This window comes from Sebastes fasciatus, chromosome 18, assembly GCF_043250625.1.
Source record: "Sebastes fasciatus isolate fSebFas1 chromosome 18, fSebFas1.pri, whole genome shotgun sequence".
Taxonomy (NCBI): domain Eukaryota; kingdom Metazoa; phylum Chordata; class Actinopteri; order Perciformes; family Sebastidae; genus Sebastes; species Sebastes fasciatus.
This window is the reverse complement of record NC_133812.1, coordinates 13,275,776-13,298,676: the sequence shown is the minus strand read 5'-3', so window position 1 is coordinate 13,298,676 and position 22,901 is coordinate 13,275,776. Positions and strand designations below refer to the sequence as shown.

The 22,901-nt window shown below is 41.5% G+C and overlaps 7 protein-coding genes across 7 annotated transcripts; all 7 read left to right on the top strand.

Annotated features, from left to right (window-relative positions):
- The first annotated feature begins 1,431 nt into the window (after window positions 1-1,431).
- LOC141755776 (leukotriene B4 receptor 1-like) lies at window positions 1,432-5,225 on the top strand. The gene has a single exon (XM_074614973.1). It carries the CDS (start codon window positions 1,432-1,434, stop codon window positions 2,371-2,373), a length of 942 nt encoding a protein of 313 aa, XP_074471074.1. The 3' UTR covers window positions 2,374-5,225.
- LOC141755779 (leukotriene B4 receptor 1-like) lies at window positions 3,663-5,225 on the top strand. Its single transcript, XM_074614975.1, has one exon. It carries the CDS (start codon window positions 3,663-3,665, stop codon window positions 4,590-4,592), a length of 930 nt encoding a protein of 309 aa, XP_074471076.1. The 3' UTR covers window positions 4,593-5,225.
- A 126-nt stretch (window positions 5,226-5,351) lies between these two features.
- LOC141755777 (leukotriene B4 receptor 1-like) lies at window positions 5,352-8,059 on the top strand. Its single transcript, XM_074614974.1, has one exon. The coding sequence runs from the start codon at window positions 5,889-5,891 to the stop codon at window positions 6,825-6,827; it is 939 nt and encodes a 312-aa protein (XP_074471075.1). The 5' UTR covers window positions 5,352-5,888; the 3' UTR covers window positions 6,828-8,059.
- LOC141756599 (leukotriene B4 receptor 1-like) lies at window positions 7,951-9,079 on the top strand. Its single transcript, XM_074616463.1, has 2 exons — window positions 7,951-7,977; window positions 8,084-9,079. The coding sequence occupies exons 1-2, from the start codon at window positions 7,951-7,953 to the stop codon at window positions 9,077-9,079; spliced, it is 1,023 nt and encodes a 340-aa protein (XP_074472564.1).
- Window positions 9,080-13,470: 4,391 nt separating this feature from the next.
- LOC141755774 (leukotriene B4 receptor 1-like) lies at window positions 13,471-15,461 on the top strand. The gene has a single exon (XM_074614971.1). It carries the CDS (start codon window positions 13,583-13,585, stop codon window positions 14,522-14,524), a length of 942 nt encoding a protein of 313 aa, XP_074471072.1. The 5' UTR covers window positions 13,471-13,582; the 3' UTR covers window positions 14,525-15,461.
- Window positions 15,462-16,335: 874 nt separating this feature from the next.
- LOC141756584 (leukotriene B4 receptor 1-like) lies at window positions 16,336-17,871 on the top strand. The gene is made up of 2 exons (XM_074616448.1): window positions 16,336-16,387; window positions 16,495-17,871. Exons 1-2 carry the CDS (start codon window positions 16,336-16,338, stop codon window positions 17,463-17,465), a joined length of 1,023 nt encoding a protein of 340 aa, XP_074472549.1. The 3' UTR covers window positions 17,466-17,871.
- Window positions 17,872-18,624: 753 nt separating this feature from the next.
- On the top strand, window positions 18,625-22,122 carry LOC141755773 (leukotriene B4 receptor 1-like). Its single transcript, XM_074614970.1, has one exon. The coding sequence runs from the start codon at window positions 18,801-18,803 to the stop codon at window positions 19,734-19,736; it is 936 nt and encodes a 311-aa protein (XP_074471071.1). The 5' UTR covers window positions 18,625-18,800; the 3' UTR covers window positions 19,737-22,122.
- The last annotated feature ends 779 nt before the right edge of the window (window positions 22,123-22,901 follow it).

Here is a 22,901-nt window from a genome sequence, read left to right as displayed (position 1 = left end):
ATTTACAGAGAGATCAACTGACAAAATGTTGCCTTTGAGCATGTGTTTATTTGGTGCTTTTGCGGTAAAAATGTAAGATTAGATTTATGCCAGGTGTCACACACACACACACACACACACGCACACACACACGGCTCTACACCTCTCAGATCTGGGGAGCCTGTATATTAACCCCTGTTGCTTTATTTTGACAAGTGTTTCTCCGCCTGGTGCAACAAGAGTTCATTCAGAGCAGAAACTCTTCCTTCCTCCTTGATTAGATGTTGTAACACCAACACGCACGCACACACATGCAGCTACAGGCACACACACATCAATCAAAGGCTCAATTATTACTGTTAGACTGACAGATGATGTTTTTGCATTTGCAAAGATAGCAGGGTTTAGTTAGAGTGAAGTTTATATAATATGAGATTCGATAAGAGATGCAAAGTTCATCCTTGGCTTTGGAAACGGCATTCTGAGAGCTTTCTGGAGCTTTCGATCTTATCACATGATCTTCATCAGCGGATGGAGTTTGACCCGTTGTCACTTGGCGTTTTTCAGAGAACTTTTACGGATTCTCAAAAGTCACAAGAAGTCCTTTGTCAACAGCTGTTTCCAAGGTGAAGAGCGAACTCTGAACCTCAAATTTTTGGTCAACATGTACAAGAAGTCCTTAAAGTAAGTATATAAGAATATATATATATATATATATATTCCATGGCCAGGACGTTATCCACATTACTCTTCCTGGATCTGAGGTTCGACAATCGGTTGGAGCCTCCTTTTCAGCACCCTAGAATAAACTTTATTTCTGGTCTGCAACTCCACAGGCATTGTCCCCGACCTCCACGCGACACTAAAGAGGCATGTCAGCCAAGACAACTAAACAATGTTCAGAGCTTTCGGACGTGTCGTTCGGGTGTAGGCTCTTTCCACCGTTTGACAATATCCCCAGTCCGGGTCCACAGTTCTCCTCCCCTGCTGAACACAGCCTGAGCCAAGCCCTGCTTTCCCCGTCTGAGGCTATGGTTCTCTGCTGGAGAACGGTAGATTGCGCCCACCGGGTTGGGAGTGAGTCTCTGCCCCAAGCGAGGGAGTTCAAGTATCTCGGTGTCTCTGCGTCACCTCCTGGGTGAGGACAGAACATATCCTCCTGATGCTGTGGAGAATGAATCTGCAAGAGCGGGTTGTCAGCTGGTCATTTAGTGTCACACCCAGTTCCTTGGGGTCCAAACCGGGGACACCACAGAGTTCTCAATGTTGATGCAGAGGTCATAGACAGGAGATAACCTCCGTGGAGATTTCATTGGCATCAAACAGTTTCTGTGTTATTCGTTCCTCTTTGAACACAACAAAGGGGAACATCTTGTTCCTCTGAATGACTGCGCAATTTCCATCATCACTCGCTCAGCGAACATTCAGCTTGTCTGCCAGCAGGTTTGCAGCATGGAACAACTCAACTCCTCTGTTGTCCCTTCTAACATCTCCTCATCTCCTGGACATCCATATCCTGCCTCCTGGGTTTCCACCGGTCTCATCCCTGCGATGGTGCTGGTCCTTTGCTTCCTGCTGGGAGTTCCTGGAAACATCGCTGTGATCATCATCAGACCAAACTGGCAGCACCTGTCGATTCTGAGCCAGCGTTTGATGCTGAATTTGGCCATATCAGACCTGCTCTGCCTGCTCACCCTGCCGCTGTGGATTTACACGTTGCTGCAAAGCTGGACCATCGGCCTGGTGACCTGTAAGATCCTGGCGTATCTCATTTACTGCTGCCTTTATAGTAGCCTGCTGACTGTGACGGCACTGAGTGTCCAGCGCTACCTACTGGTGGTGTACCCACAGAGGTGCTTCAATCAGGTAGGAAGGAGGAGGCTGCTTGTTCTGCTCTGGCTGGTTGCGATGATCCTGTCCGTCCCTGCTTTAGTGGTTCGACAGCTGACCACAGACCAGAACTGGACAAACTGCGAAGCTCAATTCTCTTCCCCGGCACAGCAGATGGCCGTGCTGCTAACAGAGTCTCTGCCGGGATTTGTCTCAATTATTGTCGTGGTATTTGCATACATCACCCTCCACAGAAAAGTGAACCAGGCGGCTTTCTTCAACAACCCACAGACGACCCGACTGGTCACAAGTATCATCGTGACGTTCTTTGTCCTGTGGGTGCCATATCATATCACAAATGTGCTTGGTGTGGCAGCAATTTCAATCAAAAATGACGGCCTGTTGAAGTTTTGCGAGGACAGCTGGAGCATTGTTGGAGCACTGGTATTTGTGAATAGCTGCCTGAATCCACTCCTTTATGCATTTGCTTCTAGAAACATGTGCACTTTATGCCGAAAAAGGGAACATACTGTTAATGCAGATGGGCCGTTGCAGGAAGTTTAATCATTTGATATAGTATGATCGATGAAAAAAACACCAAATATCAGTGAAGAACCTCGATGATGATGATAAAAGATACTAGAGAAATGATTTTTGTTCTTGTTGAACTGAAAAAAGGTGTTTTTAGATGAATGATCTCATGCTGACACACAGTCTGAGGGTGTTGTTCTCTCATTTGTCACAGAGAGATGCGCTTGATTTGTGGTTTAGTGATGATTTTGAGGTTAAGCAACATCTCCCCTCAAACCAACTGTGAGCTGATTACAACTGGTCCTCAGCCAGAGCTGTAAAAATAGAGGTTTGAATGAATCAGGCAAATAGTCAAAATGTGGAAATGATACCAGCACACACACATCATTCATAGGCTCAACTATTACTGTTATCATACTAATAGATGATGTTTGTGGATGGCAGGATTCATTAGAGTAAATCACCGACAGGCTTCTATTGCAAATAAGCTAAGAAAGTTGAGGTTCAATGTTCATCCTTGGCCTTGGGTAGAGCATTCTGAGAGCTTTCGATCGTATCACATGATCTTCATCAGCAGATGGAGGTTGCCCCGTTGCTGCTTTGCATTTTTCTGACCAGTTTAAGGGCTTCTCCAAAGTCACAAGTCTTTTGTCAGCTGCTGTTTCTGAGGTCAAAAGTGAACTCTGAATCTCACATTTTAAGCCAATATGGACAATTAGTCCTTAATGTGTCCACACAAAAAACACATGTCATTTGAACTTTTCCATGACAAGTGGCGAAACTAAAAAAGATCATATGATATGACTGAAGGCTCTAGAACGGCTACTAAACAGCTACTAAATGGACCATGAGGGGAGATTATTTAGCCGAAACATGCAAGGTTTTATTAAAATATATATTTTTTTATTGTAAATATCCAATTAAACAATATTTCCAAAAAAATGGATATGTAGCATGTAGGAAGAAAGCATTTGTTGTTTTACATCCATTACTGTTTAAGGATAAATATATATGATGAGTGATGTTGGATGGGAAACAAATTGAGATTATTGTGTGGAAAATGCTTTTGCTTTGACATCATGTCAAAGAATATGTAGAGTCGTCACTGTTGCGGTATATCAAGATGTGAAAAGTAAGGACCAGCTATGATGGAAGTGTCATATCGAGACAAGACTTCAGTAAATTAGCATTAATCAGTTCCTCTGTAATTCGTTCCTCTTTTAACACATCAAATGGGAACATCTTCGGTACACTGACAGACTGTTTCCATCTTCACTCACTCAGCGCTAAATATTCAGCTTGTCTGCCAGCAAGTTTGCAGCATGGAACAACTCAACTCCTCTGTTGTCCCTTCTAACATTTCCTCCTCTCCTGGACATCCATCTCCTGCCTCCTGGGTCTCCAGGGGTCTCATCCCTGCAATGGTGCTGTTACTCTGCTTCCTGCTGGGAGTTCCTGGAAACATCGCTGTGATCATCCTCAGACCAAACTGGCAGCACCTGTCCACTCTGAGCCAGCGTTTGATGCTGAATTTGGCCATATCAGACCTGCTCTGCCTGTTCACCCTGCCGCTGTGGATTTACACTTTGCTGCAAAGCTGGACCATCGGCCTGGTGACCTGTAAGATCCTGGCGTATCTCGTTTACTGTGGCCTTTATGGTAGCCTGCTGACTGTGACGATGCTGAGTGTCCAGCGCTACCTACAGGTGGTGTACCCACAGAGGTGCTTCAGTCAGGTAGGAAGGAGGAGGCTGCTGGTTCTGCTCTGGCTGGTTGCGATGATCCTGTCCATCCCAGCTTTAGTGTTTCGACAGCTGACCACATACCAGAACTGGACAATCTGCCAAGCTCATTTCTCTTCCCCGGCCCAGCAGATAGCCGTCCTGCTGGCAGAGACTCTGCCGGGATTTGTTTCAATTATTGTCGTGGTATTTGCATACAATGGCCTCCACAGAAAAGTGAACCAGGCGGTTTTCTTCAACAACCCACAGACGACCCGACTGGTCACAAGTATCATCGTGGTATTTTTTGTCCTGTGGGTGCCATATCATATTGTAAATGTGCTCGGTGTGGCAGCTAACTCGCTCAAAAACGACGGCCTGTTGAAGTTCTGCGTGGACAGCCGGAACATTGTTGAAGCACTGGTATTTGTGAATAGCTGCCTGAATCCACTCCTTTATGCGTTTGCTTCTAGAAACATGTGCACTGTGTGCCGAAAAAGGGAACATATTGTTAATGCAGAAGCGCAGTAGCAGGAAGTCTAATCATTTGATTCACAATACATTTAACTCCCATGACTGATCAGCTGTTTCCGCTGTCGGCGCCTTCTCAGATATTCTCATAATGTGTCAATGCTAGTCTTCGTCTCCAGACAACATGAAACATGAGCAATAGCTGACATGAAAGAACAATTAAAACTTGACCAATTGAAACAAATTCCTGAAGACCTCTCTCCATTTTTCTCTTGTAGATGGTTAGACGGAAAGCCGACTTGTTTTGTTTCCAGTTCGCAACCTCTATTTCTTCTTATTGGCGGATTACAGCCATGCGTCACCTATAGCTCCAACTTCTGACCAAACTACACTGTAGCAGAGTTTATTCACTCCAAACCTGTAAAATGCGACAAATTTGCATATCTTTTTTGTGACATTTCAAAATTTCCCTTAAAATTTTCTTAAACGTTGAATGGAAACATGGCTATTGTAATGTCTTCTAAAAGGTATATGAACAATGCTCCCGCACAGTAGCAGTGTGCTTCCAAAGATAACTTCCAGACAATTTCTCTGTTATTGTAAAATGTTTCACTTAATTGTCTTTACGACCTCTGTGACTACGCTTAGTCTCTGTACAAATAATTCTCAATAAAGCTCTTTGTTGTTCTTCTACTGATGTGTCTTGTGATAGCTGGCTACATCCATTACTGCATCTTTTTGTTCTCCTTTCCTTTACACTCTCTCCGGCCTTCACCTTTAGTGCTTCCTTTTCATTCATTTCCGGCGGGACTGGAACTGACACTTTGATATGTTTGGTGAACCAGCAGGTCTAGGGGGGGTCTTCCAGTGTGTGTGTGGCTGAGAAGAGGGGCTTTCTCTCCTGTAGTAACTCTGTTGGTCGTGCCCTCAGAGGCCGTGGAAACGCCAAAAGTCACAAGTCTTTTGTCAGCTGCTGTTTCTAAGGTCAAAAGTGAACTCTGAATCTCACATTTTAAGCCAATATGGACAATAAGTCCTTAAAGTGCCCACAAAAAAAACATGTCATTTGGGAACAAAGTGGGATTATTGTGTGGAAAATGCTTTCGCTTTGACATCATGTCCAAGAATAGAGTCGTCACTGTTGCAGTATATCTAGTTATGAGAAGTAGGGCCCAGCTATGATGGAAGTGTGATATCCAGACAGGACTTCAGTTCATTGTCATTAATCAGTTCCTCTGTAATTCGTTCCTCTTTTAACACATCATAGTGGAGTCATCTTCGGTACTCTGACAGACTGTTTCCATCATCACTCACTCAGCGCTAAACATTGAGCTTGTCTGCCAGCAAGTTTGCAGCATGGAACAACTCAACTCCTCTGTTGTCCCTTCTAACATCTCCTCTCCTGGACATCCATATCCTGCCTCCTGGGTCTCCACCGGTCTCATCCCTGCGATAGTGCTGTCCTTCTGCCTCCTGCTAGGAGTTCCTGGAAACATCGCTGTGATCATCATCAGACCAAACTGGCAGCACCTGTCCACTCTGAGCCAGAGTTTGATGCTGAATTTGGCCATATCAGACCTGCTCTGCCTGCTCACCCTGCCGCTGGTGATTTACATTTTACTGCACAGCTGGACCATCGGCCTGGTGACCTGTAAGCTCATGAAGTATCTCATTTACTGCTGCGTTTATGGTAGCCTGCTGACTGTGACGATGCTGAGTGTCCAGCGCTACCTACAGGTGGTGCACCCACAGAGGTGCTTCAGTCAGGTAGGAAGGAGGAGGCTGCTGGTTCTGCTCTGGCTGGTTGCGATGATCCTGTCCATCCCAGCTTTAGTGGTTCAACAGCTGACCACAGACCAGAACTGGACAACCTGCCAATCTCACTACTCTTCCCCGGCCCAGCAGATAGCCGTCCTGCTGGCAGAGACTCTGCTGGGATTTGTTTCAATTATTGTCGTGATAATTGCATACAATGGCCTCCACAGAAAAGTGAACCAGGCGGTTTTCTTCAGCAACCCACAGACGACCCGGCTGGTCACAAGTATCATCATGACATTCTTCATCCTATGGGTACCATATCATATCACAAATGTGCTCGAAATTGCAGCAGTTTTGCTGAAAAACGACGGCCTGTTGAAGCTCTTCATGGACATCCGGAACATTGTTGTAGCACTGGTATTTGTGAATAGCTGCCTGAATCCACTCCTTTATGCGTTTGCTTCTAGAAACATGTGCACTGTGTGCCGAAAAAGGGAACATACTGTTAATGCAGAAGCGCAGCTGCAGGAAGTCTAATCATTTGATATAGTATGATCGATAAAAAAAACAACAAAGAGTGAAGAGCCTCGATGATGATACGCTTAGAAAAAAATCATTTTTGTTTTTGTGGAACAAAATGGTGTTTTTAGTCAAAAGATCTCACGCTGATACGCACTTTGAGGGTGTGGTTCTTTCATTTGTCACAGAGAGCTGCACAAGATTTGTGGTTTAATGGTAATTTTTGAAGTTATGCAAAGTCTCCTCTGAAATTCAACTGTGTGCTGGTTATAACTGGTCCTCAGCCAGAGCTGTAAAAATAGATGTAATAGAAAAATTAATCAGACAAAGAGTCTAAAAATCAACATGGAAATAATAGATTATATTGCGTTTACAATACAATTTCCTTTTTGTGAATTTAGATCATAATCTCCAGAAATATTTTTCTTCTACTTCATCATACATGTATTTATTTTTATTAATGTGGATGTGTGTGGTAAGACTGTAAACAAGCTTTATCCAGCACTTCTCTCTCTGATAATGGCATTGTCTATCTAAGCATCTTAGCTTTTAAGGGAGAGATCAAGTCCCAGGAAACAACAGAAAAGATTTAATAAATGTTTGTGTTGGAGTGCATCCAACAAGAGGAATGACAGTTTGTCTCCAATGTTTAGCAACAGAGAGACATAGACAGACAAGAGAGAGGGAGAGTGTGCTGGACGGATAATCCAAGCAGATGTGTAAAATCATTCATTCATTTATTCGTCTATATTTTGTTTGGGATAACTGGAGTCTAGAAACATGCAAGGTTTTATTAAAATAGTTTTATTTCACTTGTAAATATCAAGTTAAACAATATTTCCAAAAAAAAATGGATATGTAGCATGTAGGAAGAAAGCATTTGTTGTTTTACATCCACTACTGTTTGATGATAAATATACATGATGAGAGATGTTGGATGGGAAACAAATTGGGATTATTGTGTGGAAAATGCTTTTGCTTTGACATCATGTCCAAAAATATTTAGAGTCGTCACTGTTGCGGTATATCTAGATATGAAAAGTAAGGCTCAGGTTGTATTGTTTTCTTCCCTGGAGGTGTTGTGGTGAAAGCTCCATGTGCAGGAAACAGAATATGGAAAAATGCCTCAGAATATGAAGCCATGCAAAACCAGCCAGCTATGAAGGAAGTGTGATATCCAGACAGGACTTCAGTTCATTGTCATTAATCAGTTCATTTGTAATTCGTTCCTCTTTTAACACATCACAGTGGAGTCATCTTTGGTATTCTGACAGACTGTCTCCATCATCACTCACTCAGCGCTAAACATTGAGCTTGTCTGCCATCAAGTTTGCAGCATGGAACAACTCAACTCCTCTCTTGTCCCTTCTAACATCTCCTCTCCTGGACATCCATCTCCTGCCTACTGGGACTCCAGCCGTCTCATTCCTGCGATAGTGCTGTCCTTCTGCTTCCTGCTGGGAGTTCCTGGAAACATTGCTGTAATCATCATCAGACCAAACTGGCAGCACCTGTCCACTCTGAGCCAGAGTTTGATGCTGAATTTGGCCATATCAGACCTGCTCTGCCTGCTCACCCTGCCGCTGTTGATTTACATTGTACTGCACAGCTGGACCATCGGCCTGGTGACCTGTAAGCTCATGAAGTATCTCACATACTGCAGCATTTACAGTAGCCTGCTGACTGTGACGGCGCTGAGTGTCCAGCGCTACCTACAGGTGGTGTACCCACAGAGGGGCTACAGTCAGGTAGGAAAGAGGAGGCTGCTGGTTCTGCTCTGGCTGGTTGCGATGATACTATCCATCCCTACTTTAGTGGTTCAACAGCTGATTACAGACCAGAACTGGACAACCTGCAAAGCTCACTTCTCTTCCCCGGCCCAGCAGATAGCCGTCCTGCTGGCAGAGTCTCTGCTGGGATTTGTTTCAATTATTGTCGTGATAATTGCATACATCGGCCTCCACAGAAAAGTGAACCAGTCGGCTTTCTTCAACAACCCACAGACGAACCGGCTCGTCACAAGTATCATCGTGATATTCTTCATCCTATGCGTGCCATATCATATCACAAATGTGCTCGGTGTGATAGCTATCTCGCTCAAAAACGACGGCCTGTTAAAATTCTGCATGGACAGCCGGAGAAGTGTTGGAGCACTGGTATTTGTGAATAGCTGCCTGAATCCACTCCTTTATGCATTTGCTTCTAGAAACATGTGCACTGTGTGCCGAAAAAGGGAACATACTGTTAATGCAGAAGCGCAGTTGCAGTAAGTCTAAGCATTTGATATAGTATGATCGATGAAAAAAACACCAAAGAGTGAAGAACCTCGATGATGATACGCTTAGAAAAAAATCATTTTTGTTCTTGTGGAACAAAATGGTGTTTTTAGTCAAAAGATCTCATGCTGATATGCACTTTGAGGGTGTGGTTCTTTCATTTGTCACAGAGAGCTGCACAAGATTTGTGGTTTAATGATAATTTTTGAGGTTATGCAAAGTCTCCTCTGAAATTCAGCTGTGTGCTGATTATAACTGGTCCTCAGCCAGAGCTGTACAAATAGATGTAATAGAAAAATTAATCAGACAAAGAGTCTAAAAATCAACATGGAAATAATAGATTCTATTGCGTTTACAATACAATTTCTTTTTTGTGAATTTAAATCATAATCTCCAGAAATATTTTTCTTCTACTTCATCATACATGTATTTATTTTTTTTAATGTGGATGTGTGTGTAGTAAGACTGTAAACAAGCTTTATCCAGCACTTCTCTCTCTGATAATGGCATTGTCTATCTAAGCATCTTAGCTTTTAAGGGACAGATCCAGTCCCAGGAAACAACAGAAAAGATTTAATAAATGTTTGTGTTGGAGTGCATCCAACAAGAGGAATGACTGTTTGTCTCCAATGTTTAGCAACAGAGAGACATAGACAGACAAGAGAGAGGGAGAGTGTGCTGGACGGATAATCCAAGCAGATGTGTAAAATCATTCATTCATTTATTCTTCTATATTTTGTTTGTGACCACTGGAGTCTATAACCATTTTCAGGCAGACTATTTTACCTCTGTAATATTTTTTTTTGTATATTGTATATATTTTTGCCTCCAGTAAACTGTGTTGAGACATTGTAACATGTCACTTTAAACATATGCAAATTACAACACATTAACATTATTAAAAAAGAAAGATATAATGTATATCTTATATTGCTTTATGATAAATGGGCTTTTGTAATTTCACGGTCAAAAGTGTTATTATCAGCAATAATACCACACTGTAAAAATACTCCAAGTAAAAGTTCTGCATTGAAAATGATACGTAAAGGAAAAGTTTGACATTTTGTTGGATGAGAATGTTCTCGTCTAACTCTCGGCAAGAAAGCAAATACACATATTAGTAGTACAGAAGTATTATCAGCGAAATACACTTCAACTATGAAAAAATGAAGAAAAATGCCCCTGTGACTGTTACAGTATATGATTCTATATTATATCTTGAAGTAACTGTTACTGATGCATAAATGATAGGCAGTTTTTTAATGTCGTTGGTTGAGGTGGATCTAATGTTTAACTAGTTTACTGTTGCTGTTGTTCAATCTATAACCATGTAACATATTTTTATAAGCTCAATGTTTCTTATCCACTCTTAGTATGACTGTGCTCATATTATGTTGGTCATTAGCTGTGTTGCCATTCACATATATTTATTCCCATTTTGAAATATTTTATTAGAAAAGCTGTATGGAAACGCCATAATTCAATAAAACTTCCTCATCTCTGGAAAAAAAATGTTGACGCTCGCTTGAGCTGGTTTTTGCATTTGTCAAAAAAGAGTTGATGCTCTACATGGATTATGTAAACGCCTTTGCCGAATAAATTCTGACGTAGCAAACATTTAACTCACATGACTGATAAGCTATTTCCGCTGTCGGCGTCCTCTCAGATATTCCCATAATGTGTCAATGCTTGTCTTCGTCTCCAGACAACATGAAACATGATCAATACTAGCTGACATGAAAGAACAATTAAAATTTGCCCAATTGAAACAAATTCCTGAAGACCTCTCTCCATTTTTCTCTCGTAGATGGTTAAACGGAAAGCGGACTTGTTTTGTTTCCAGTTCGCAACCTCTATTTCTTCTTCTTATTACGCCTATAGCACCAACTTCTGACCAAACTACACTGTAGCACAGTTTATTCACTCCAAACCTGTAAAATGCGACTAATTTGCATATCTTTTTTCGTGACATTTCAAAATTTTCGTTAAATTCTCAACAGTTGAATGGAAACATGGCTATTGTAATGTCTTCTTAAAGGTATATGAACAGTGCTCCCGCACAGTAGCAGTGTGCTACCAAAGATAACTTCCAGGAAATTTCTCTGTTATTGTAAAATGTTTCACCTAATTGTCTTTATGACCTCTGTGACTATGCTTAGTCGCTGTTGTAGGGACCTGCCATTTCTGGTGGCAGAGACAGTGAACTATGCTTCTCAGGATCCTTGAGTATGCAGCCATTGGCTGTGGACCAAGCTCACTCGCCATTGGCTACTGTAGCATTTCACACAGAGGTGTGAAAATCACCCAGAACAAAACCAGAGGAATGTCTTTGTTCCTTCTCTTTCCGCTTCACCTTCTCACCCAAGCTGACCTGCTTGAGGTGAGCCACAGCTCTCCAGACCAGAACCTGCAAAGCAGCTCTGCTTCTGATCTATGGCCTGTTAGGAAACAGCCATCCATAGGAACACAAGGAACCCAAAAGCAGACGACGCGAGAGCCTGCCTTTGACCAACTAACTTCCAGCAACGACCGCAAGGAAGTTAGCCCCAAGCTATCAAGCTACTGGGGAGAAAGTAATCTGCACAGCAACGACGACATCTTTGACTTAGAACCACAACTTCAACACATGGAATTACAAACCCTTTTCTTCCATGGATCGGTAACGTACTGGGCTTACCTTAGCATTAGCAATCGCACATGGCTGAGCAAGACTGTTAAACTTTGATTTCTAGAATGTACTTGTATTGATTTGGTTTAATGTTATTCATTGAGTTTGACTGTGGTGATTTATCTGTATTTGATATTTGGGTAACTGGCTTCGCCACATCTGATGTGTTTAGTTTATGCTTCACATAGACAAGGTCTTGCATGCAAACTAACCATCTTTTCTAACCCACTGCATATCTAACACAAATTAAGATCACATACAGAAACTGTGAATTAGTTAAACATAAACATACAACTTCAGATAATCTTAACCCCCACATCACCCCCCCCCCCCCTCCTCTGTCCTTCCTGAGCACATGTGCTTCGAAGAACAAAGAGGTCAGGTGGTGACATGCTGGCGGCCATCTTTGATTCCGCCATCTTTGTAGTTTTACAGTGCTCATTTTGTCTGTAGGCCATACAGACATCCTGAGACAAGAAGCCATCTTCTGTCCCTCTCTCTCTCTCTCTCTCTCTCTCACACACACACACACACACACACACACACACATGCTTACACACTGTGTTTGGTTTGTTTAGTTTAGTTAGATTAATATTGTGTTTTGAACCTTTATTATCTTGTAAATAAATGTCTGTGGAATATACATGCTGGTCTCTTTAATGTTGTACAAGAGTGAATAATGCCAACCTCTGCTACGTCAAGAGCTCCGATATCCTTCAACCTTTACTATCTATTTTGGTTATAGTTATTAATTTAATTATTAATCAACGTTCCAAATTGATAGTTTAGTATATTTAATGAGACTACATTAATGTTTTGGTCATTGGTCCCTGATTCCAGGGTGGTGCCCCGTTTATTATTAATGTTTATTGATAATCTTTATTAATATTATTAACTCTATTATTATTTATTAATTAATTTGCTACTAACCAAAACCTGTTACAGTAGAATCCCTACACTGTACAAAAAAATCTCAATAAAGCTCTTTGTTGTTCTTCTACTGATGTGTCTCATGATAGCTGGCAGCAATTTTAAGGTAAAACATGAGCTTGTTTTGTCTAAACAGAACACTAAAAAGATTTAACAAAAATAGAATTTTTGGTTCAATGAATGACCCAATATAAAGATGAAAAATGGGACCACTGGGGGGAAAAAAACTACTTTTTGGTTGGAAGAAGCAGCAAATATAAATATGATGCTGCTAGGTCAAAATACTCATATATTAGTATGGTTCAATAAAACAGAAATATAAAGTAACCACCTTTTTTGGTTTGATTTATGACCCAAATAAAAAGTTTTAAAATAACATTATACTTGGTAAAAGTAACCAGCCCTTTTGGTCTAAATTTTAACCCAACAAAAATGTAAATATGACTTTGTTACTGGGTCAAAATAACCACATTGGTATGGCTTATTAACCCAATGCTAATTTGACTCAGTATTTTTTAGCGTGTACGCAGTTTCCATAATCACTCGCTCAGTGAACATTCAGCTTGTCTGCCAGCAAGTTTGCAGCATGGAACAACTCAACTCCTCAATTTTGGGAACAAATTGGGATTATTGGGTGGAAAATGCTTTTGCTTTGACATCATGTCGAAGAATAGAGTCGTCACTGTTGCAGTATATCTAGTTATGAGAAGTAGGCCCCAGCTATGATGGAAGTGTGATATCCAGACAGGACTTCAGTAAATTGTCATTAATCAGTTCATTTGTAATTCGTTCCTCTTTTAACACATCAAAGGGGAACATCTTCGGTACTCTGACAGACTGTCTCCATCTTCACTCACTCAGCGCTAAACATTGAGCTTGTCTGCCAGCAAGTTTGCAGCATGGAACAACTCAACGCCTCTGTTGTCCCTTCTAACATCTCCTCCTCTCCTGGACATCCATCTCCTGCCTCCTGGGTCTCCATCGGTCTCATCCCTGCGATGGTGCTGTTCCTCTGCTTCCTGCTGGGAGTTCCTGGAAACATCGCTGTGATCATCATCAGACCAAACTGGCAGCACCTGTCCACTCTGAGCCAGAGTTTGATGCTGAATTTGGCCATATCAGACCTGCTCTGTCTGCTCACCATCCCGATGATGATTTATATTTTACTGTACAGCTGGACCCTCGGCCTGGTGACCTGTAAGCTCATAAACTATCTCACGTGCTGCAGCATTTACAGTAGCCTGCTGACTGTGACAGCGCTGAGTGTCCAGCGCTACCTACTGGTGGTGCACCTGCAAAGGTGCTTCAATCAGGTAGGAAGGAGGAGGCTGCTGGTTCTGCTCTGGCTGGTTGCGATGATCCTGTCCATCCCTACTTTAGTGGTTCAACAGCTGACCACAGACCAGGACTGGACAACCTGCCAAGCTCACTTCTCTTCCCCTGCCCAGCAGATGGCCGTCCTGCTGGCACAGTCTCTACCGGGATTTGTTTTATTTATTGTCGTGGTATTTGCATACAGCGGCCTCCACAGAAAAGTGAACCAGGCGGCTTTCTTCAACAACCCACAGACGACCCGACTGGTTACACGTATCATCGTGATATTTTTTGTCCTGTGGTTGCCATATCATATCGTAAATGTGCTTGATGTGGCAGCTATTTCGCTCAAAAACGACGGCCTGTTGAAGTTCTGCATGAACATCCGGAACATTGTTGGAACACTGGTATTTGTGAATAGCTGCCTGAATCCACTCCTTTATGCGTTTGCTTCTAGAAACATGTGCACTGTGTGCCAAAAAAGGGAACATACTGTCAATGCAGAAGCGCAGTTGCAGGAAGTCTAATCATTTGATATAGTATGATCGATGAAAAAAACACCAAATATCAGTACAGAGTGAAGAACCTCGATGATGACACGCTTAAAAAAAAAGATTTTTGTTCTTGATGAAAAAAATTGTGTTTTTAGTCAAAAGATCTCATGCTGATACGCACTTTGAGGGTGTGGTTCTTTGATTTGTCACAGAGAGCTGCACAAGATTTGTGGTTTAATGGTGATTTTTTAGGTTATGCAAAGTCTCTCCTCAAATTCAACTGTGTGCTGGTTATAACTGGTCCTCAGCCAGAGCTGTACAAATAGATATAATAGAAAGATTATCAAAAAAGAGTTGATGCTCTAAATGGATTATGGAAACACCTTTGCCGAATAAATTCTGACGTAGCGAACATTTAACTCCCATGACTGATCAGCTGTTTCCGCTGTCGGCACCTTCTCAGATATTCCCATAATGTGTCAATGCTAGTCTTCGTCTCCAGACAACATGAAACATGATCAATACTAGCTGACATGAAAGAACAATTAAAACTTGACCAATTGAAACAAATTCCTGAAGACCTTTCTCCATTTTTCTCTCGTAGATGGTTAGACGGAAAGCTGACTTGTTTTGTTTCCAGTTCGCAACCTCTATTTCTTCTTTTTATTACGCCTATAGCACCAACTTCTGACCAAACTACACTGTAGCACAGTTTATTCACTCCAAACCTGTAAAATGCGACTAATTCGCATATCTTTTTTTGTGATATTTCAAAATTTCCCTTAAAATTTGCTTGGAGGTTGAATGCAAACACGGCTATTGTAATGTCTTCTAAAAGGTATATGAACAGTGCTCCCGCACAGTAGCAGTGTGCTTCCAAAGATAACCTCCAGACAATTTCTCTGTTATTGTAAAATGTTTCACTTAATTGTCTTTACGACCTCTGTGACTACGCTTAGTCTCTGTACAAATAATTCTCAATAAAGCTTTTTGTTGTTCTTCAACTGATGTGTCTTGTGATAGCTGGCTACATCCATTACTGCATCTTTTTGCTCTCCTTTCCTTTACACTCTCTCCGGCCTTCACCTTTTGTGCTTTCTTTTCATTAATTTCCGGCGGGACTGGAACTGACACTTTGATATGTTTGGTGAACCAGCAGGTCTAGGGGGGGTCTTCCAGTGTGTGTGTGGCTGAGAAGAGGGCTTTTTTCTCCCTCCTGTAGTAACTCTGTTGGTCGTGCCCTCAGAGGCTGAGGGAACGCCAAAAGTCACAAAAGTTTGTCATTTGCTGTTTCTAAGGTCAAAAGTCTACTCTGAATCTCACATTTGAAGCCAACATGGACAATAAGTCCTTAAAGTGCCCACAAAAAAAACATGTCATTTGAACATTTGCTCTTCCATGACAAGTGGCAAAACTAAAAAAGATCATATGATATGACTGAAGGCTTTAGAACAGCTACTAAAAAGCTACTAAAAGGACCATGAGGGGAGATTATTTTGTCGAAACATGCAAGGTTTTATTAAAATATTTTGATATCAATTGTAAATATCAAGTTAAACAATATTTCCAAAAATGGAAAGTATTTGTTGTTTTACATCCATTACTATTTAATGATAAATATACATGATGAGTCATGTAGGATGGGAAACAAATTGGGATTATTGTGTTGAAAATGCTTTAGCTTAGACATCATGTCAAAGATTATGTAGAGTCGTCACTGTTGCAGTATATGTAGATGTGAAAAGTAGGGCTCAGGTTGTATTTGTTTCTTCCCTGGAGGTGTTGTGGTGAAAGCTCCCTGTGCAGGAAACAGAATATGGAAAAATGCATCAGACAATGAAGCTATGCAAAACCACCCAGCTATGATCGAACTTGTGATATCCAGACAGGACTTCAGTTCATTGTCATTAATCAGTTCATTTGTAATTCGTTCCTCTTTTAACACATCATAGTGGAGTCATCTTCGGTACTCTGACAGACTGTCTCCATCTTCACTCACTCAGCGCTAAACATTGAGCTTGTCTGCCAGCAAGTTTGCGGCATGGAACAACTCAACTCCTCTGTTGTCCCTTCTAACATCTCATCCTCTCCTGGACATCCATATCCTGCCTCCTGGGTCTCCACCGGTCTCATCCCTGCGATAGTGCTGTCCTTCTGCTTCCTGCTGGGAGTTCCTGGAAACATCGCTGTGATCATCCTCAGACCAAACTGGCAGCACCTGTCCACTCTGAGCCAGAGTTTGATGCTGAATTTGGCCATATCAGACCTGCTCTGCCTGCTCACCCTGCCGCTGTTGATTTACAGTTTACTGCACAGGTGGACCCTCGGCCTGGTGACCTGTAAGCTCATGAACTTTCTGACGTACTGCAGCATTTTCAGTAGCCTGCTGACTGTGATGGCGCTGAGTGTCCAGCGCTACCTACAGGTGGTGCACCCACAGAGGTGCTTCAATCAGGTAGGAAGGAAGAGGCTGCTGGTTCTGCTCTGGCTGGTTGCGATGATCCTGTCCATCCCTACTTTAGTGGTTAAACAGCTGACAACAGACCAGAACAGGACAATTTGCGAATCTCACTTCTCTTCCCCGGGCCAGCGGATTTCCGTCCTGCTGGCAGAGTCTCTGCCGGGATATGTTTCAATCATTGTCGTGATAATTGCATACAGCGGCCTCCACAGAAAAGTGAACCAGGCGGTTTTCTTCAACAACCCACAGACGACCCGGCTGGTGACAAGTATCATCGTGACGTTCTTCATCCTATGTGTACCATATCATATCACAAATGTGCTCGATGTGGCAGCAATTTTGCTAAAAAACGACGGCCTGTTGAAGTTCTGCATGAACATCCGGAACATTTTTGCAGCACTGGTATTTGTGAATAGCTGCCTGAATCCACTCCTTTATGCGTTTGCTTCTAGAAACATGTGCACTGTGTGCCAAAAAAGGGAACTTACTGTTGATGCAGAAGCGCAGTTGTAGGAAGTCTAATCATTTGATATAGTATGATCGATGAAAAAAACACCAAATATCAGTACAGAGTGAAGAACCTCGATGATGATACACTTAGAAAAAAAAGATTTTTGTTCTTGTGGAAAAAAATTGTGTTTTTAGTCAAAAGATCTCATGCTGATAAGCACTTTGAGGGTGTGGTTCTTTCATTTGTCACAGAGAGCTGCACAAGATTTGTGGTTTAATGGTGATTTTTGAGGTTATGCAAAGTCTCCTCTCAAATTCAGCTGTGTGCTGATTATAACTGGTCCTCAGCCAGAGCTGTACAAATAGATATAATAGAAAAATTAATCAGACAGAGTCTAAAAATTGACATGGAAATAATAGATTCTATTGCGTTTACAATACAATTTCCTTTTTGTGAATTTAGGTCATAATCTCCAGAAATATTTTCTTCTACTTCATCATACATGTAATTATTTTTATTAATGTGGATGTGTGTAGTAAGTCTATAAACAAGCTTTATCCAGCACTTCTCTCTCTGATAATGGCATTGTCTATCTAAGCATCTTAACTTTTAAGGGACAGATCCAGTCCCAGGAAACAACAGAAAAGATTTAATAAATGTTTGTGTTGGAGTGCATCCAACAAGAGGAATGACAGTTTGTCTCCAATGTTTAGCAACAGAGAGACATAGACAGACAAGAGAGAGGGAGAGTGTGCTGGACGGATAATCCAAGCAGATGTGTAAAATCATTCATTCATTTATTCTTCTATATTTTGTTTGGGATAACTGGAGTCTAGGTTTGATGCAAGGTTTTATTAAAATAGTTTTATTTCACTTGTAAATATCAAGTTAAACAATATTTCCAAAAAAATGGATATGTAGCATGTAGGAAAAAAGCATTTGTTTTTTTACATCCACTACTGTTTAATGATAAATATACATGATGAGTGATGTAGGATGGGAAACACATTGGGATTATTGTGTGGAAAATGCTTTTGCTTTGACATCATGTCCAAGAATATGTAGAGTCGTCACTGTTGCGGTATATCTAGATATGAAAAGTAAGGCTCAGGTTCTATTTGTTTCTTCCCTGGAGGTGTTGTGGTGAAAGCTCCCTGTGCAGGAAACAGAGTATGGAAAAATGCCTCAGAATATTAAGCTATGCAAAACCAGCCAGCTATGATGGAACTTGTCATATCCAGACAGGACTTCAGTTCATTGTCATTCATCAGTTCATTTGTAATTCGTTCCTCTTTTAACACATCATAGTGGAGTCATCTTCGGTACTCTGACAGACTGTCTCCATCTTCACTCACTCAGCGCTAAACATTGAGCTTGTGTACCAGCAAGTTTGCATCATGGAACAACTCAACTCCTCTGTTGTCCCTTCTAACATCTCATCCTCTCCTGGACATCCATATCCTGCCTCCTGGGTCTCCAGGGGTCTCATTCCTGCGATAGTGCTGTCCTTCTGCCTCCTGCTGGGAGTTCCTGGAAACATTGCTGTAATCATCATCAGACCAAACTGGCAGCACCTGTCCACTCTGAGCCAGAGTTTGATGCTGAATTTGGCCATATCAGACCTGCTCTGCCTGCTCACCCTGCCGCTGTTGATTTACATTTTACTGCACAGCTGGACCATCGGCCTGGTGACCTGTAAGCTCATGAAGTATCTCACGTACTGCAGCATTTACAGTAGCCTGCTGACTGTGACGGCGCTGAGTGTCCAGCGCTACCTACAGGTGGTGTACCCACAGAGGGGCTACAGTCAGGTAGGAAAGAGGAGGCTGCTGGTTCTGCTCTGGCTGGTTGCGATGATCCTGTCCATCCCTCCTTTGGTGGTTCAACAGCTGACCACATACCAGAACTGGACAATCTGCCAAGCTCACTTCTCTTCCCCGGCCCAGCAGATAGCCGTCATGCTGGCAGAGTCTCTGCCGGGATTTGTTTCAATTATTGTCGTGATAATTGCATACATCGGCCTCCACAGAAAAGTGAACCAGGCGGTTTTCTTCAACAACCCACAGACGACCCGGCTGGTGACAAGTATCATCGTGACGTTCTTCATCCTATGGGTACCATATCATATCACAAATGTGCTCGAAGTTGCAGCAATTTTGCTCAAAAACGACGGCCTGTTGAAGTTCTGCATGGCCAGCTGGAACATTGTTGGAACACTGATATTTGTGAATAGCTGCCTGAATCCACTCCTTTATGCGTTTGCTTCTAGAAACATGTGCACTTTTTGCCGAAAAAGGGAACATACTGTTAATGCAGAAGCGCAGTTGCAGTAAGTCTAATCATTTGATATAGTATGATCGATAAAAAAAACACCAAAGAGTGAAGAGCCTCGATGATGATACGCTTAGAAAATAATCATTTTTGTTCTTGTGGAACAAAAAGGTGTTTTTAGTCAAAAGATCTCACGCTAATAAGCACTTTGAGGGTGTGGTTCTTTCATTTGTCACAGAGAGCTGCACAAGATTTGTGGTTTAATGGTGATTTTTGAGGTTATGCAAAGTCTCCTCTGAAATTCAGCTGTGTGCTGATTATAACTGGTCCTCAGCCAGAGCTGTACAAATAGATATAATAGAAAAATGTTTGTCTCCAATGTTTAGCAACAGAGAGACATAGACAGACAAGAGAGAGGGAGAGTGTGCTGGACGGATAATCCAAGCAGATGTGTAAAATCATTCATTCATTTATTCTTCTATATTTTGTTTGTGACCACTGGAGTCTAGAACCATTTTCAGGCAGACTATTTTACCTCTGTAATAATTTCTTTTGTATATTTTATATATTTTTGCCTCCTGTAAACTGTGATGAGACATTGTAACATGTCACTTTAAACATATGCAAATTACAACACATTAACATTATTAAAAAAGAAAGATATAATGTATATCTTATATTGCTTTATGATAAATGGGCTTTTTTAATTTCACGGTCAAAAGTGTTATTATCAGCAATAATACCACACTGTAAAAATACTCCAAGTAAAAGTTCTGCATTGAAAATGATACGTAAAGGAAAAGTTTGACATTTTGTTGGATGAGAATGTTCTCGTCTAACTCTCGGCAAGAAAGCAAATACACATATTAGTAGTACAGAAGTATTATCAGCAAAATACACTTCAACTATGAAAAAATTAAGAAAAATGCCCCTGTGACTGTTACAGTATATGATTCTATATTATATCTTGAAGTAACTGTTACTGATGCATAAATGATAAGCAGTTTTTTAATGTCGTTGGTTGAGGTGGATCTAATGTTTAACTAGTTTACTGTTGCTGTTGTTCAATCTATAACCATGTACACTGTAGCAGAGTTTATTCACTCAAAACCTATAAAATGAGCCTAATTTGCATATCTTTTTTGTGACATTTCAAAATTTCCCTTAAAATTTGCTTGAAGGTTGAATGCCAACACGGCTATTGTAATGTCTTCTTAAAGGTATATGAACAGTGCTCCCGCACAGTAGCAGTGTGCTTCCAAAGATAACTTCCAGACAATTTCTCTGTTATTGTAAAATGTTTCACTTAATTGTCTTTATGACCTCTGTGACTACGCTTAGTCTCTGTACAAATAATTCTCAATAAAGCTCTTTGTTGTTCTTCAACTGATGTGTCTTGTGATAGCTGGCTACATCCATTACTGCATCTTTTTGTTCTCCTTTCCTTTACACTCTCTCCGGCCTTCACCTTTGGTGCTTTCTTTTCATTAATTTCCGGCGGGACTGGAACTGACACTTTGATATGTTTGGTGAACCAGCAGGTCTAGGGGGGGTCTTCCAGTGTGTGTGTGGCTGAGAAGAGGGGCTTTCTCTCCTGTAGTTACTCTGTCGGTCGTGCCCTCAGAGGCCGAGGAAACGCCATTTACGTTCTCTCCTCAGGCTGTGTGGACAGCAGGCTGGGTTGACTCATAACCCATTTTGTGCTGAACTCTGTCTAGACACCACTGTTAATAAAAAAAAAGCAGTCCAACCAAAGGGTCAGGACTGCTGCGGGAGGGAGTTTGTGTATGTGTTATTTGTGACTCAGTATTTCCCCCAGCTGCTCCTTTGGGCCCAGGCAGGGTTTTCTCTGGCCGGTTCTCAACAAAGAAAGCATCCCTTTCCCATGCAATGATGACTTCTCCTCTAAATTCACTGTATGTACTGCTGCCAAGATGCTCGCTTGCCATTTTCATGATCTGCAACACAGGCTTTTAGTCATCAGAAGGGGGTTATCTTGACCCTCGAGGGACAAAGGAAGAAATCATCTGAGGCAGAATCATTTTATGTGCATGCTGAAAGGCTTGTGTAGTGGAGTGTTTGTGAGCATGAAAACAAAATTAAAACAACCTCTAAGCATATGTCCCCGCTGTGCGGCTAATGAAGGATTATCTTATCTTAAGTTATATTAGTTTTTATTATTTCTCTGTCAGTGCACTACATACAGCATGGTGAAATGATGCAGTTTAGTCATGCAAAGAATAAATTATGGTGTAATTATGGTTATAAATCACATCTATAGGCTCCTTTAATTCTTTTCAAATTATAATTAGATTCTAGCCACTAAGATTGCACCATGATAAATTCCAACTCGCTGCTAAATCCATCTAATCAGGGAGTGTTTACATTAACGCTTAAGCTTATTATAACGCAATCATCTTATTCCTGTTTTTGCTCAACAGTCTTATGTGAAATTAATAGTTCTACATTTTGGGAGAGTCCCTTATTCGCTTTCTCGCCTTGAGTTGGATGAGAAGATCATTACCACTCTCATGTCTGTACGGTAAATATGAAACTATAGCCGGGAGAGAGTTAGCTTGGACATTTTTAGGCGACCAAATAAGTTATAATTAACTTCCATGAATTGACAACACACTGTGAAAGGGTTAAAGTTGTAAGACAAAAACACGGACAACTCTCAGACCGGACAACGCCGTGGTAGCGACCTGTCAATCACAAGGTAGCCACGACCTAAAGCATACCCTGCTTTATGGTCTATTTGACTCTAAATGGGACCATAATTTACTAAATGAACATCATGCTGTATTGAAGAAGACTTGAAACTAGAGATTGAGACCATAAACTCATGTTTACAATGTTTACTGAGGCAATAAATCAAGTGAGAAGTAGGTTCATTTCTCATAGACTTCTATACAATCTGAATTTTTTTTGCAACCAGAGGAGTCGCCCCCTGCTGGCTGTTAGAAAGAATACAAGTTTAAGGCACATCTGCATTGGCTTCACTTTTCAGACCCCGAAGTTGCCCACTGCATGGTTTTTACACTTACAATTTGTTATCTTCAGACAGAGCCAGGCTAGTTGTTTCCCCCTGTTTCCAGTCTTCATGCTAAACTAAGCTAACCATCTCCTGGCAGAATAGCTTCATATTTACCTTACATGAAAATGGTATCAAACTTCTTATAAAACTCTCGCCAAAAAAAAGTGTGGCATGTATTTCAAGTTTATTT